This window comes from Salvia miltiorrhiza, chromosome 3, assembly GCF_028751815.1.
Source record: "Salvia miltiorrhiza cultivar Shanhuang (shh) chromosome 3, IMPLAD_Smil_shh, whole genome shotgun sequence".
Lineage (NCBI taxonomy): Eukaryota > Viridiplantae > Streptophyta > Magnoliopsida > Lamiales > Lamiaceae > Salvia > Salvia miltiorrhiza.
This window is the reverse complement of record NC_080389.1, coordinates 46641619-46655852: the sequence shown is the minus strand read 5'-3', so window position 1 is coordinate 46655852 and position 14234 is coordinate 46641619. Positions and strand designations below refer to the sequence as shown.

Genomic DNA, 14234 nt, shown 5'->3' with positions numbered 1-14234 from the left:
TACGACAGCACGCATCGAGCTCCTTAATAAGAGCAGTCGGCCATCTATAAACCATCATGGAGTGCGTCAGGGAGCTTTGGATAACCGACCTGATCAGGCAAATCCTCCCAGCCATCGACAACTGTACTCCCTTCCATCTCGCGAACTTGTTGATCACACGATCATGTATCGGTCGAAGATAAGAGGCACGCACACGGCCCTTAAAGATAGGAACCCCAAGGTAAGTAATCGGAAAGTTGCCCTGAGAAAATCTCAATATGCTCCGTATAGCCCTGCAGGTCTGAGAAGGAACTTTGCTAGTAAAAAAAAATTGCGACTTATCCGGGCTCACAATTTGATCCGAAATTTGACCATAATACTCCATAATTTTCTGAATGGTATGAGCGTTCGTGACCGTGGCGTGACAGAAAACCAGAATATCATCTGCATATAAAAGATGAGTGGGAAAATTAATTCCCTGTCTCATTTGCATCGAGGTAAGGGTGCCCGCGCTAACACAATTTGCAAAGAGCCTACCAAGAACATCCTCGGCGATTCCAAAAAGAATCGGAGAAAGAGGATCGCCCTGACGAACACCCCTTGAACACGCAAAATAACCTTTAAGCTGACCATTGTACAGAATAGAAATCCTAGCCGAATGAAGCAGAATCTCAATCCAACTAATGAACTTTGAATCATAGCCAGCAACACGAAGAACGTTAAGCAGGAAATCCCAGCTAAAAGTATCAAAAGCTTTTTTGATGTCAATCTTGCAAGCCATGTTTTGACCACGGCTCGTACGATGCATACAGTTCACGCCTTCCGACCCAGTCAGAATACAATCGTGAATGGAACGGCCGCTAATAAAACCAAACTGATGACGGGAGACATAAACAGTAGCAACCTGGCTCAGTCTAGACGCCAACACCTTAGTAATAATCTTGTAAAGAAAGTTGGACAAACAATCGGTCTCAGATCCGAGACCGAATTGACGACATCTTTCTTAGGTATCAACACCAAGGTATTAGAATTGCAGCCTTGAGGAAGATAAGAATTCCGGAAAAAGGCTTGAACAGCACACCAAATATCCACTTTAATAATCGACCAACAATGCTGAAAGAACTTACCCGAGAAACCATCAGGCCCAGGCGAGCTGTTCGGCTCCATCTGAAAAACCGCAGCAGAAATTTCCTCTTCATCCGGCAAACGAATGAGCAAATTATTATAACGATCTTCGACCATCTCCTCAATAACCGCCTCTACCGCCGTAATATCAGTATTAGTATGACTGCTAGTCGAAAACAAAGAAGAGAAGAAATCCACGATATGATCCCCAATAACCTTCTGATCGTAATTCATATCTCCATTGATCTCCATGTGAGAAACGATGTGAGGTTTACGACGAAACCTAAGCATCGCATGAAAGAACTTCGTGTTCCTGTCTCCATCTTGAAGCCAAGACACCCGGCTTTTTTGCTGTAAAAGCGAGCTCTGCCTGGAAAGCACAACGTTGATCTTAGCTTGGGCTTCCACTTCTTTATCAAAGAGATCCTCCGTGTAACCATCCCTGGCAATCTGATCTTGAATCTCCAAAAGCTCTTGTTGAGTATTCATGATACAAGAATCAACATTTCCAAAAACATTCCGATTCCACGCGCGAAGAACCTGCCGAAGACGCTTTAATTTATGCATAACTTTAAAAATCGGGCAGTCAATCTCGGTATCCATCTGCCAGGACCCTTCCACCGTATGGAGAAAATCTGGATGTAAGGTCCACATGTTAAGGAACTTAAAGAAACGATGGCGAGGAGGAGCATCCACCATGCAATGAAGAACAAGCGGAGAATGATCCGAGGTAATACGTGGAAGAGCTTGAACAAAAACCGAACTCCAGAGATTCGCAAAAGAGTCAGCATAAATCGCTCTATCCAGATGAGACTCCACATGGGTAGGCATAAATCTACGACCAGACCACGTGTAATGCAGACCAACCGTAGGCGCCTCAATGAAACCGGTGGCTTCAATGAACTCACAGAACTCCGCACAGGCAGTAGAGTTAGGCATACAGTCACTACTTCTTTCATGGGCGCCTTTCACCGCATTAAAATCGCCAATAAAGACAACATTACCATCAATATGATCCAGAAGATCCAACCACAAACGCCGTCTGCCAGCATACGTGTTAACGCCATGCACCACCGCGATTTTAAAATTCCACGTCGACCATCTGCAGTTCATGATAACCACCTGCTCCGAGGAGAAAATCACATCATGAGTAACAGAAGGATGAGAAAAAACCCAAATATTCGAACTCATGTTGTCTCTTGAATTTTGAAAACAAGGAATAAGATTCAGAGAACGCCAAAATCTAGAATAAGTCTTCTTGAGATTCGTCTTAGGCTCAATAATCCCAACAATAACAGGGGAGAAGGAGTCGCAATGCTCCTTTAAAACTCGTTTGGACTCATCCGTAAGGCCCCGAACATTCCATACGAGGACATTCATCATAAAATCTCACCCATTCGCGTAACCGCATGGTTCCGAAAGGTAACTCCCAAGAAGTGCTTTTCTGAACTAACGCCTTGTCTTCAGCGGTATTAAATTTAATAGTGTAGAAGCTCTTTCCCATGGGGATGATTTGCCAATCATTGTCAATATTCCAAACCACCTGAAGATCACGTTTAAGATCCGTGAGAAGACGCGGCTTCTCTCCTTTCCTAAGAAGAAGACGACCAATTAAAGCATGCTCAAATTGATTTATCTTGGGCAGCAGGTGCTCTTTTGGCACCCTAAGTGTGAGTATTTCACCAGAGAAATCCGGTTGCAGCGAAGTGAAGCGATGAACAAGCACATCCGGCGTACGTTCAATTTGTCGGGGTCTCCTCAGAAGCGAAGCAAAAGAAGTGGTGCTCGGCCGATGAAGCTCCGTCGCCGAGGCCTTCTTAGTATTGTCTCCCTTGATCAAATCCGGAACCCTAGTATTGGATGTAGTGAGTTTATGATCCTGTGAATTTTCAGAAGTTCTACCAGCAAAAGACGTCGGCGTAGATTCCTCAGCCACACCCTTTGAAGATTCAACAGCAAATTTCTCCTTGTCGTGACATTCTCCATGGCTATGACGTTGAGTAGAGAAATTATTGGAAACTTGCGGCAGATTCAGCCCTGCCTTATCAACCATTATCGGCTGTTGTTGGTTGATTTGCATCGTTGGCGTCGGTGGCTTGCTCGGCGATGTTGGCGGCATCGGTTGGTGGACGTTCGATGGCGTACCGGCGATCTGCATGGTGGCGGCTCAACTAGAGTTTAGTTGCTAGGGGTTGCATCGCTCCTCCAATTTACTATAGAGAAGATTGTGTATAAGCTATTTTTTTTTTATGTATATAGTTATGCACATGCTTAATTTTTTATGTTTTCTAATTGTACTATTGGTCTGCGACCATTTCCTTCTTCACTTACTATCTTATGAGAAAATAAAATTGTTGGGGAATGATTTAGTATTAGGATTTTTGTGCAAGTGATTGAGTTGAGATTTAACTTCAAGTTTTTTTCTCAGGATTTCCAATATAATGCTTTAACTGGTTTGATTATGAATCAAGTGGTTGAGCTGCAGCTGATTTTAGTATCGAGCTAAAATATACTTTCAAATTTGTTTATGTTAACCAAATATATTTTTGGGTTCTCCAAATTGATGATAATTAACAATGTGAAATAAACTAATAACTTGAAGTAGTCCACAAACAGGCAATGTCAAGTATACCAGATTTCTGGAACTTGAAATTCGACCATAAAAAATATCCTCATTACAAGATTGTTTGTCCTTTTTCAAGCAACCATTCGGCGGGGATTTGAGGTTTATGAGATAGAGACTTGCACTTGGTAGCTCAGTTTCCAAAGATCAAATGCCATTTACATGTTATTTCTTGTACACTAGAATTGGCTACAATCATAATTTTCAGAAAATACAAGAAAATATAGTAATAGAAGGGTAGGTAGTTTTTGTTAGAAATCTAGGAATATATTAAAATTTAACTCCCAACTTGGCGTTGTTGGTAGTATTTATTAGTAGGTCTTGATTTTGTTTCTAAATTAGGCAAATGATCTGTTTTATGATTAGTATACTAACTTGCTACAACAAGCTTCTTGATTGACTGCTTATGTAACTGATTTGGCAGCATGGATTCCAAGGCCAAGGTTCCTACTGGAACTTCTGTAGGGTATTATAATGATGAAAGGTTGAGATTCAACTGGAATGACGATATTCTGATCGAAATTCTTCTATCTTTGCCTGCAAAATCTATAGCCCGATTCAAGTCGGTATGCAAACATTGGCTCTCACTTGTCTCCTCTGCTGAATTCTGCCATCTCCACATGCTACGACGCTTAAAGCTGCTGCCCTCCCTTATCTTGGAGATGCCCGTTTCACAGTTCTTTTACTTCGATCCAATCATGAATGGCGAAAAGCAGATGGTACCTTATAATTTCTCAGTTCCTAACCCCAGAATCGTCAGTTCTTGTAATGGCTTGATGCTGCTGCGATCTGATTTTGATTACAGAGCAGTTTCCATGTTTACAATCCAACCACTAAGTGTTCAAGAAAGATCAGCTTTACCGATACTTACAGTGACAATAAACCTCACATTGTGGCGCTGGCCTTAGCTTTTGACCCTTCAGAATGGCCTCATTACAAGGTTGTTCGCATTAGAAGGCTTAGTACCTATTCTAAAACGATACGTAGTTATCAGATTGAGGTGTATGACTCAGAGAGTCGCACTTGGAAGCTCAGTTTGGGACCATTTACCTTTCATAGAGTACTTTTCCCCCTTCATAGGAGTGTATATTGGAATGGCTCGATCTCTTGGAGATCCTTTATGAAATTGGCTACGATGATATTGCTAAGAATGAATTCAAGACTCTCTCTCTGCCTAACTATCCACTGATAAATTACCAAGGAACAAATACTAGTTTTAGTCTCCAAGTGGCAAATGGTCATTTGTACCATTCTAGATTGACGATGAAAGGCAACTGTCAGTCAATCACACTGTTTGAGTTGGAGATGGATGATCGTTGTTCGTGGCTCTTGAAGTACCATGGCATAGTCTCTCGGCATGAACCTACCTCAACCTCATCATTTGATAGTTGTGCTAGTCAATTGAGATAAGTGTTTATAGTTTTCTGGACAAAAGCTATAAGCTACTCATTGATTTGACAGGCCCACCATTCTTCGATGAAGATGCTGAGGATTTCTACTTAGAAATGTATGAATATCACGAATGTTTAGCTCTGGTTTGAGTGAGGAGATGGAACTTAGACTTGAATGACGATATTACTATGAAGATTATGCTTCCTGTTCAAGATGTAGGTACCTTTACTAGTAGGTGTCTGTTGTATTTGATGCAGCCTTTTATTTTCTTATTTTTGGTTCAGTTTTGCTTATCTTGCAGCTACTGAAATGTGAAAGAGAGAGAGAGGGACACTATTCTCGTACCTTGTGTGTATCAACAATCTTATTCATGCGTTTGTATCCTTTTTATCTAATTTGATTCTCCAAACATTTTAACTTTCTATTCGAAGGCAAGAAAGAAAATTGGATTTGAATTGTTTCTACCCTTCCCTTCCCGTTTGCCGCTGACGAAGTCAAACTCTTCTACTTAACTATAATTCATTGTATAATTTCTAATCTAATTTAGAAGTTGTTTACTTTGGAGGACTAGTCTTGATACATAAAAATAATAAAATTAATCTCTTGTTTATTTTGATGAATTGAAATTTTGGGATGTTCCAATGTTTTTTATTATTATTATTTATATTATTTAAGCTAGTTTTGTTTGATTCATATTCTATTGAGAGGGTGAGATTGAAGAAATCTTATTTTTTAGTATAAAATATACTCAATAATATATCTTATCCCAAGGCCTTTATTAATTTTGCATGATTATAAGATGCATAATTAATTATTTTTATTCTCAAGAGTATAATTTTTTCAATCTCACCATTTCAATTAGATAGGAATGAAGCAAAATTGGCTTAAATGATACGCCACATCAGCGCCACATCAAAAGTTTAAACTCATCAACTTTTATAAATTTATCTATGCAACAATAAACCTACAAAAGCAACTCCATTATGGTCCTACCAATATTTAATTTAATTAGTTTTAATTGAAGACTTAGGGATGGCAACGGGGCAGGGCGGGGCCGGGTATTGCTTTCCCATCCCTGTACTCGCCTAAGAAATTCATCCCCGGCCCCGCCTCCATACCCGTTTAAATCGGGGCGGGGTTGGGGCGGGTATTATCCAATGGGGGAAGAATACCCGTCGGGTACCCACAAGATATAAATTTAAATTAAAGTTAAAATTTGTAAAAAATTTAACTTAAATTTTATTTCAAATTCATTTAAACTTTTATTAAAATTTGCTTTTTTTCCTTATACAACAAAGAAAAAATATAGCAAAGTTAATGAAGTTAAGTCTTGTGTAGGAAATCTTATTTATAAAGCCAACTTTCCTCATCTATTCTTTACATTTTCAATGTGGGACAAAAGTGGTGAGAAATGTGGGAGAGTTGAAGAGAAATAATGTCCCACATTGAAAAATGGATGAAAAATGGTGGATGAATTATGTTATATAAAGAATGAGAAAAATGTTATATATCATAAATTTGAATTTTAATATAATATTAATACTCATATATTTCATTAATAATAAAAAATAATTTAAAATATACTAAATATATATTATTCGGGGCGGGTTCGGGGTGGGGATCTATATACCCGCCCCCGCCCCGAACCCGATTCGGGTTTAACTTTTCATACCCGTCCACGCCCCGACCCCGAAAGTATTGGCCCCATCCCCGCCCCATTAGGGTCGAATACCCGTGGGTACCCGAACCCGTGGGTATAATTGTCATCCCTATGAAGACTCTAGGGGTTTACTTTCAATTCTCGAAGAGGTGGAAAGATGAGAGAGAAATCTTTTATCACCTTTTCTCTTTTTCTCGTTTAGTGTGCTCAAACCTAGCTCCTAAATTCAACACCAGGCTTTTATTTTTTTCAACTCAGCTTGGTGCAATTGTTAGGAGATGTCAAATCAACTTTTTTGTATGGCAAAAAGTTACCTTTGCTATCACCCTAAGAATAATCAAGGGCATTAAAATATTGTAAAAGTTTGAATCCATCAAAATTCACTTTTTCCCTTTATACATAGTGCACAATATTGATATTTTGTTGTGGCAAATCCTCTTGTCAGGATTTATGTAATGTGTAACCCAGGTTAGCCTGCATGATACAGTCAGCTTAACAGGAGACCACTAGTTTTGTTACTAAACTTTTATATTTTAAATATATATGTAAGTCTATATGTATCTTAACTCAGTTAATTGATCGTTTTTTGTGGGCGAGGTCCTCCAGACATAAGTATTTTATCACACCGAATTGGATAATTATTTTACGCATAATGTTCTTTCTTGGTTTAGTATTTTTCTGGAGACTCTGTCATCATTTGAACTAATACTATTAGTTATTGCGAGACCTTTTGTATCTGGATAGGCGGCCATTTTAGTTTTTGGACAAATTCTTAATGATTTAAGGGGGTGTATTCGTTCAGGAATTCTATAGATTTTTAAAATCTCTGGATTTTAAAAGTCTACAGATTTCATACAGAATCTGAACGAATTTTTGGACGAATTTTAAAAATCTACAGATTTCACACAGATTTCTAGATGAATTTAACAAGAATTCGACGTGATTTTTACGGATTTGAAATCTATCATCCTAGCACTCATTGGAGTTAATTGAGCGTTGGGACAGCTCACAGCGATTGCGAAAAAAAAACTCAGATTATGAATTATGATTGCGTGCAGAAATGATTAGAGGCAGTGATTAATGATGCAAAAATGATTTGGTGAGAGAAAAGGCAACAAATATATTCTTTTGGGTGCCAGCGATCGAAAGGCATCAAAATGATTTGGTGAGAGAAAAGGCATCAAAAAATGGTTTGATTAATTTCTCTGAGACCCAGCGATCGTTGGGTGCCAGAGGCCGCTGGCTTCTTTGCGCCACGGCCGCTGGAACCCAGCCGACACTGAAATATGAAATCTTCCGAATTCTCGTGATCGGAGGTTGGATTTGTTCATGTGTATTTTTTGAATGAAATCAATAAAAATCAGTCCAATTTTAAAATTCATAAATTTTTAAATACCTCTAGATTTTCATAGATTTTTAAAAGTCTGAAACGAATACCTCTGGATTTTTATAGAATTTTAAAAGTCTTGAACGAATATCTCTAAATTTTCATAGACTTTTAAAAGTTTTGAACGAACACACACAGATTTTAAAAGTCTGCTAAAATCTATTAAAATCCTGAACTAATATACCCCCTTAATGTGGAAATATTTTTTAGATGACATTGTTCTTTTATTATTATTTTAAGATCCTATGAGACTAAAATAATGCATCTATTATTATTTTCTAAAATTCATGCCCAAAATTTTGAATCCAACTTGTTAGTTAAATAAAATTCAGAATAAAAAATAGAAATTCTCCGCCCAAAGCTCTCTCTCTCACTCTCTCGCCTCTCGCTCGCCGCAGCCAGGATCGCTCCGCCCCTCCTTCGGCAGCAGCGCTGCAAGCCTGCAGCAGTCGGCCAGCTGCACCGCAACGCCAGCCCGGCAGACGGCAGTCCGCCTCTCCGGCTTCCGCGGCTCTGCCTCAGCGCTTCCGTCCGGCCTTCACTGCAGCAGAAAGCAGGCATGTCATTCAATTCATTCGTTCACGGATTCAATTAGTTTAGGGCTAAAAAATAATGAAGAAATTGAAGATTGTCGTTCTGAAAAACACACGATTGAAGATGATGAAGATGTGAAGAAACCAATTAAGCTGTGATAAGGCTTTTTCTTGATATTTTGAATACATTCAACCAAATGGTTGCATACTGTTCATGTTCGAAGTAAGATAAAATTGGAAAATGGTTGCATACTCTTTTTTCCCTTCCTTTTGGATTGTTTTTTATATGTATGGTAGGAAATTGTTACTGTTCATGTTCGAAGAAAGATAAAATTGGAAAATTTGTATACTTTAAAATTAAAGCTTTTGTTCATGGAATGTTCTAATTTCATTCCACTTAGAACAAGAACACAAAAAGGTGAATTTTATCAAATTATTCAAGTTCAGTTCAGCTTAATACGATCTGAATTTCAATTTATTCATGTGGAAATTCAGCCATTAGAGCTAAACTGATCGTGTTTGTGCTCTGTTTAAATAGGGTTTTAACTTTGATTTCTTACAATCTTGTTGTAGGGGGTTTATTGCTGCAACTGGAAATTGAGGATTATTGCCATTCAGCTACACTGGTCTGATAAATAGTCGAATTAGGAGTTTCAAAGATGCTCTCTAGAGTCATGATGAGATTAAAACCAAGTTTAGTTGATTTTCAAAAGCTTCACATATTCCCCAAGGCTTATATAGCTTCATGTTACTCGTGTGGCGCTTATGGAAGTTTTATTCATAGTAATGGTAATGATGGTTCGGGGGCAGAATCCGAGACTGAGTGGGAGATATTGCTTAAAACTTTTGACCTTGAGGAGCTGCGGAAGTCACTCAATAGAATCACTCCATTTCAGCTGAATAAGTTGCTGCAGCTCCCGTTGGATGTGCCCACATCTATGGAGTTGTTTCAGTGGGCTGGTAGCCAGAAAGGTTATCGTCATACTTTTGATGTGTATTATACTCTTGTTGATAAAATAGGGTCCGCAAATGAGTTTAAGACCGTTGATAGATTGTTATTGCAGATGAAGGAAGAAGGGGTGTCGTTTCAAGAGTCCATTTTCATTATGATCATGAGACATTATGGAAGAGCTGGTTTGCCTGGTCAATCGACCAGGTTGCTCTTTGATATGAGGAGTTTGTTCTGTTACGAACCCACGTTCAAATCTTATAACGTCGTCTTGGATGTTCTGTTGGCAGGTAATTGTCCTAAAATCGCCCCCAACGTAATTTATGATATGCTGAGCAGGGGTATATCTCCTACTGTTTTTACATTTGCTAGAGTGATGGAAGCGCTTTGTATGGTGAATGAAGTTGATTCTGCATGCTCTCTTCTGAGGGACATGACGAAGCACGGGTGTGTGCCGAACTCAGTAGTGTATCAGACGCTTATACACGCGATGTCTGTTGCTAATAGAATTGATGATGCTTTGAAGTTGTTGGAAGAGATGTTTCTCATGGGTTGTACGCCCGATGTAAATACGTTTAATGATGTCATAATTGGCCTTTGCCGTGTTGTTCGTGTTCATGAGGCTGCAAAGCTAGTTGATCGGATGCTTATCCGGGGTTTTGCCCCTGATAAAATAACTTATGGAGTTTTATTGCAAGGGTTGTGCAAAACAGGTCGAGTGGACGAAGCCAGGGTGCTGCTGAAGAAAGTGCCGAATCCTACTATTATCCTATTCAATACTTTGATTAATGGGTATGTGACGAATGGTCGTTTCGAAGAAGCAAAAGCTTTATTAGATGAGAATATGGTTAGCGCTGGTTTACATCCAGATATCTATACTTACAACATTCTTATTCAAGGGCTTTCCAAGAAGGGGTTATTATACTCCGCTCATCAATTAGTCGAAGAGATGTCACTGAAGGGTTGCGAGCCAAATTTGATAACTTACACGACTCTGATTGATGGTTTCTGCAAAAAAGGCCTCTTGAAGGAAGCTGAAGATATTATGAATGAGATGTCGCATAAGGGTCTTTCCCTAAACACAGTTGGATATAACTGTCTAATCTCTGCGTTATCTAGGGATGGACGAGTAGAAGAGTCGTTTGAGCTGTTCCATGGCATGCTGAGCAAAGGATGTAAACCTGACATTTTTACATTCAATTCCTTGATCTACGGGCTAACTAAGATTGACAAGATGGAAGAGGCTCTATGCATTTACAGGGATATGTTCCTAGATGGAGTCATTGCTAATACCGTAACCTACAATATATTGATTCATGCTTTCTTAAGGAGAAGGGCTCTCCAAGAAGCATTCAAGCTTGTAAACGATATGTTATTTCGAGGATGTTCTCTTGACGAATTCACTTACTCGGGCCTCATAAGAGCACTTTGTGAAGACGGGGCTGTCGAAAAAGCTATGGGCCTCTTTGAGGAAATGTTAAGAAAGGGAGTCGCTGCTAGTAGCTTATCTTGCAATATATTGATCCATAGTTTATGCAGAGCTGGTAAGATACAGAATGCATTCGACGTCCTCAGAGAGATGGTTTACAGTGGAGTGAAACCCGACATAGTCACCTATAACACTCTGATAAGTGGTCTGTGCAAGATGCGTCGGATCCAGGAAGCTTATAAGTTATTTGACAAATTGGAAAATGAAGGTGTCTGTGCGGATGCCGTCACTTATAATATCTTGATTGGTTCTTACTGTAAAGAAGGCTTCTTTGGGGAAGCTTGTACGCTTTTGGATAGAGGAGTTGCCTGTGGGTTGACACCGGACATTGTAACGTGGCACATTCTAGTTTCCAATATGTTCAAGAGAGTGCTCAGAAGAATTGACCGTTCATCTCGTATCAGTTGAGCTGGAAGTATTTGATTTGGAAACCACGTCGTGTAGGTTATGTTATCTTGCTCGAGGAAGAAACGGAGAGTGCTCGGTTGTTCCGCTTGGCTGTTGCAATACGAAAAGTTGGTTGGAATAAGCTAAAGGTGTTGTCAGTTAAATTCTTCTGTTATTTTTAGCTTTTTGCTGGTTTATCTTTCTTCTGGGGATATGAGAATGATCATTATTAGATTTTGATTAAGAGGGTGTTTAGATAAGCTTATTTTAAAGAGCTTATAAGCTCCTACAAACTTATAAGATGTTGGAGGAGCTCATAAGATCTAGTTTCTCAAGAGCTTATAAGGTGTAAAAGTATTATAGATGATTGAGTTTATGAGCTAGACTGCTAGAAAGACAAAATCGTTGTTAGAGAGATAAACTTGAATTGATGTGAACTTGAAAGGTATATGATGAAAACAACAAACTATAATTGAATAATATTTGTGAAATGATTGTTGCGTATGAGATAATGAAAAAATAAGTTGGCGTAGAGGAATTCATATTTTGGGGAGCTTATTTTACAGCATATAATCTGTTTAGAAACTTATTTTTGCCAAACACTGTGAAAGAGCTTATAAGTTCGTAAATAGCTTATAAACTGTTTTAAAGAGCTTATAATCTCAGCCAAACACCCTCTAAGTTCATTATGTTATTTTTGAATAGCCGATGTTACTCTGTTTGGATTATAGCTTCTCTGATATATGGTCTTCAAGAATATGAACAGACTGGTTATGGTTTTATTACTAATGCATTTCTTCAACAGATGAGCCTATTTTCGTTGGAATACGCACTCAAGACCATCCACAGGCAAAGCATTCAGGTGTTACGGGCTTGGAAGAGAGGTCGAAGAAGTCGAGGCGAGTGGCTCACGTTCCCTTGATCAAATGGATTAATTTGCCCTTTCAGAGTAAGTGAGTTAGTATTATCTTACCAAACTTGTTAGAATGCATAGCTGCTAAATTTATCTACTGCTAGCTAGTCTTTATGTATACATGCTTGACCATAACTATGTTTTTACCAAACTGGGCAAATCTTGAAAGCAGTCATCATTTGCATCAGATATCACTACCTCAATTCTTTTTGAGCTTTATACAATCAACTTGTGCACGTTTTGTTCAAACACTGGTATCCTCGTGTGTACATTCACTCTACATTCTGCCTTTCCTTGTTTTGCAGCAAATGCCAAGTGGCTGCCGGAGAAGAAAACCAAGCGCAGAACGCCACCAAACAGACCTTCCACCACTCGAAACATGTCTTCTACGAGCAGGGATGAAGTCTCCGGCGAAGTCCTATATAGTGATCTTCCTTCATAAACCACTATCAATGTATATATAGGTTTAGCTACAAAACGACCAAACATCTCCAAAGCTTTGCCTATGTTTCCCAAATTATTAAAACTCTAAGACAGCATGGCTTTATAGTTTTCTTGTGTATAGTTTTTAAAGTTGCTGAATTTTTTTGTTACGGGTTCTTTTAGTTCGATAAGCTTATCCCCCCACCACCATTTGAATTTTGTAATTACATTTTAAACTTTCGCATTTGTCTTTATATATTTAGAATTCTAATTTGTATAAGAATTCTAATTTGGTTGCCTACCTCGGTGTTTGGCTAAGCTTATTTTAAAAAGTTTAATAATTTATATTCTCTTCGTCTACAAAAAAGTAGACCCTTTTGTTATTTTTGACGTCATTAAAAGTATGAGACTTTTCTTTTTAGGATATGATTTCATTTCTTTTCTTTATCTTTTTTCTTTACAAATATTTCATGTGATCTATTAGTAATGTCTCGTACCATTTTTAATAAAATATTAATCATTTAAAATGTTATTAAATGGTGGACCAACCTCATTTTATACACCAATTCAATTAAAATAATCATTAAATATTTTTCACTAACTCATTTTATTCACTAATTACACTCTTCTTAATCTTCGTGCCCAAAGTATCTCTTATTTATTAAAAAAAAAAGAGTGGATTTTGAAAATAGCCACTTTCATATTGTAAAATTAAAAATTGTCCACTAAAATAAAAACATAAAAAAATGGCCACTGTTACCAAAATACCCTTCCACATTAAAAATTAAAAAAATGGCCACTTTACATCACCCCTTTAAAAAATCCCGCAATTCACAACCAGTGTGAATTCACAACCAAAATTTTTTGGTTGTGAATTCACACTGGTTGTGAATTGAGAATTCACAATCAGTCGAATTCACAACCAGAATTTTTTGTTTGTGAATTCACAACTAGTCGAATTCACAGCCAAAATTTAATTCACAACCAGTCGAATTCACAACCAAAATTTAATTCGCAACCACAATTTTTTGGTTGTGAATTCACAACCAAACGAATTCACAACCAAAATTTAATTCACAACCAGATTTATGTTGGTTGTGAATTCACAATCAGTCGTATTCACAACCTGAATTTAATTCACAACTAGAATTTATTTTGGTTGTGAATTCAAGTAGTTGTGAATTTGGGGTTTTTAAAGTTTGAATTCACAATTAAAACTAGAATTTATTTTAGTTGTGAATTTATTTTCGTTGTGAATTCAAGAATATTAAGTTGTGAATTCATCAAGCTGGTTGTGAATTCAAGAACATTTAAGTTGTGAATTCATAGATCTAGTTGTGAATTCAAGAACTTTAATCAATTGTCCAAAATCTC

General features: G+C 38.0%; 1 protein-coding gene across 4 annotated transcripts; it reads left to right on the top strand.

The window, feature by feature from the left end:
* Positions 1–8501: 8501 nt before the first annotated feature.
* Positions 8502–13140, top strand: LOC131016076 (pentatricopeptide repeat-containing protein At5g64320, mitochondrial). 4 transcript variants are annotated; one of them, XR_009098843.1, is made up of 5 exons: positions 8503–8723; positions 9273–9671; positions 9764–11673; positions 12330–12473; positions 12743–13140. XR_009098843.1 is itself a non-coding variant. In XM_057944650.1 (2 exons), exon 2 carries the CDS (start codon positions 9359–9361, stop codon positions 11543–11545), a length of 2187 nt encoding a protein of 728 aa, XP_057800633.1. In that variant the 5' UTR covers positions 8502–8723; positions 9273–9358; the 3' UTR covers positions 11546–11850. The 4 variants fall into 4 exon arrangements, 1 of the variants encoding a protein (XP_057800633.1); XR_009098842.1 differs by having other exon boundaries at positions 8504–8723; positions 9273–11673; XR_009098844.1 differs by lacking the exon at positions 8503–8723 and having other exon boundaries at positions 9532–9671; positions 9751–11673.
* The last annotated feature ends 1094 nt before the right edge of the window (positions 13141–14234 follow it).

Coding starts and splice junctions, on each gene's coding strand:
- LOC131016076 (XM_057944650.1), top strand. CDS start 9,359: ATGCTCTCTAGAGTCATGATGAGATTAAAACCAAGTTTAGTTGATTTT.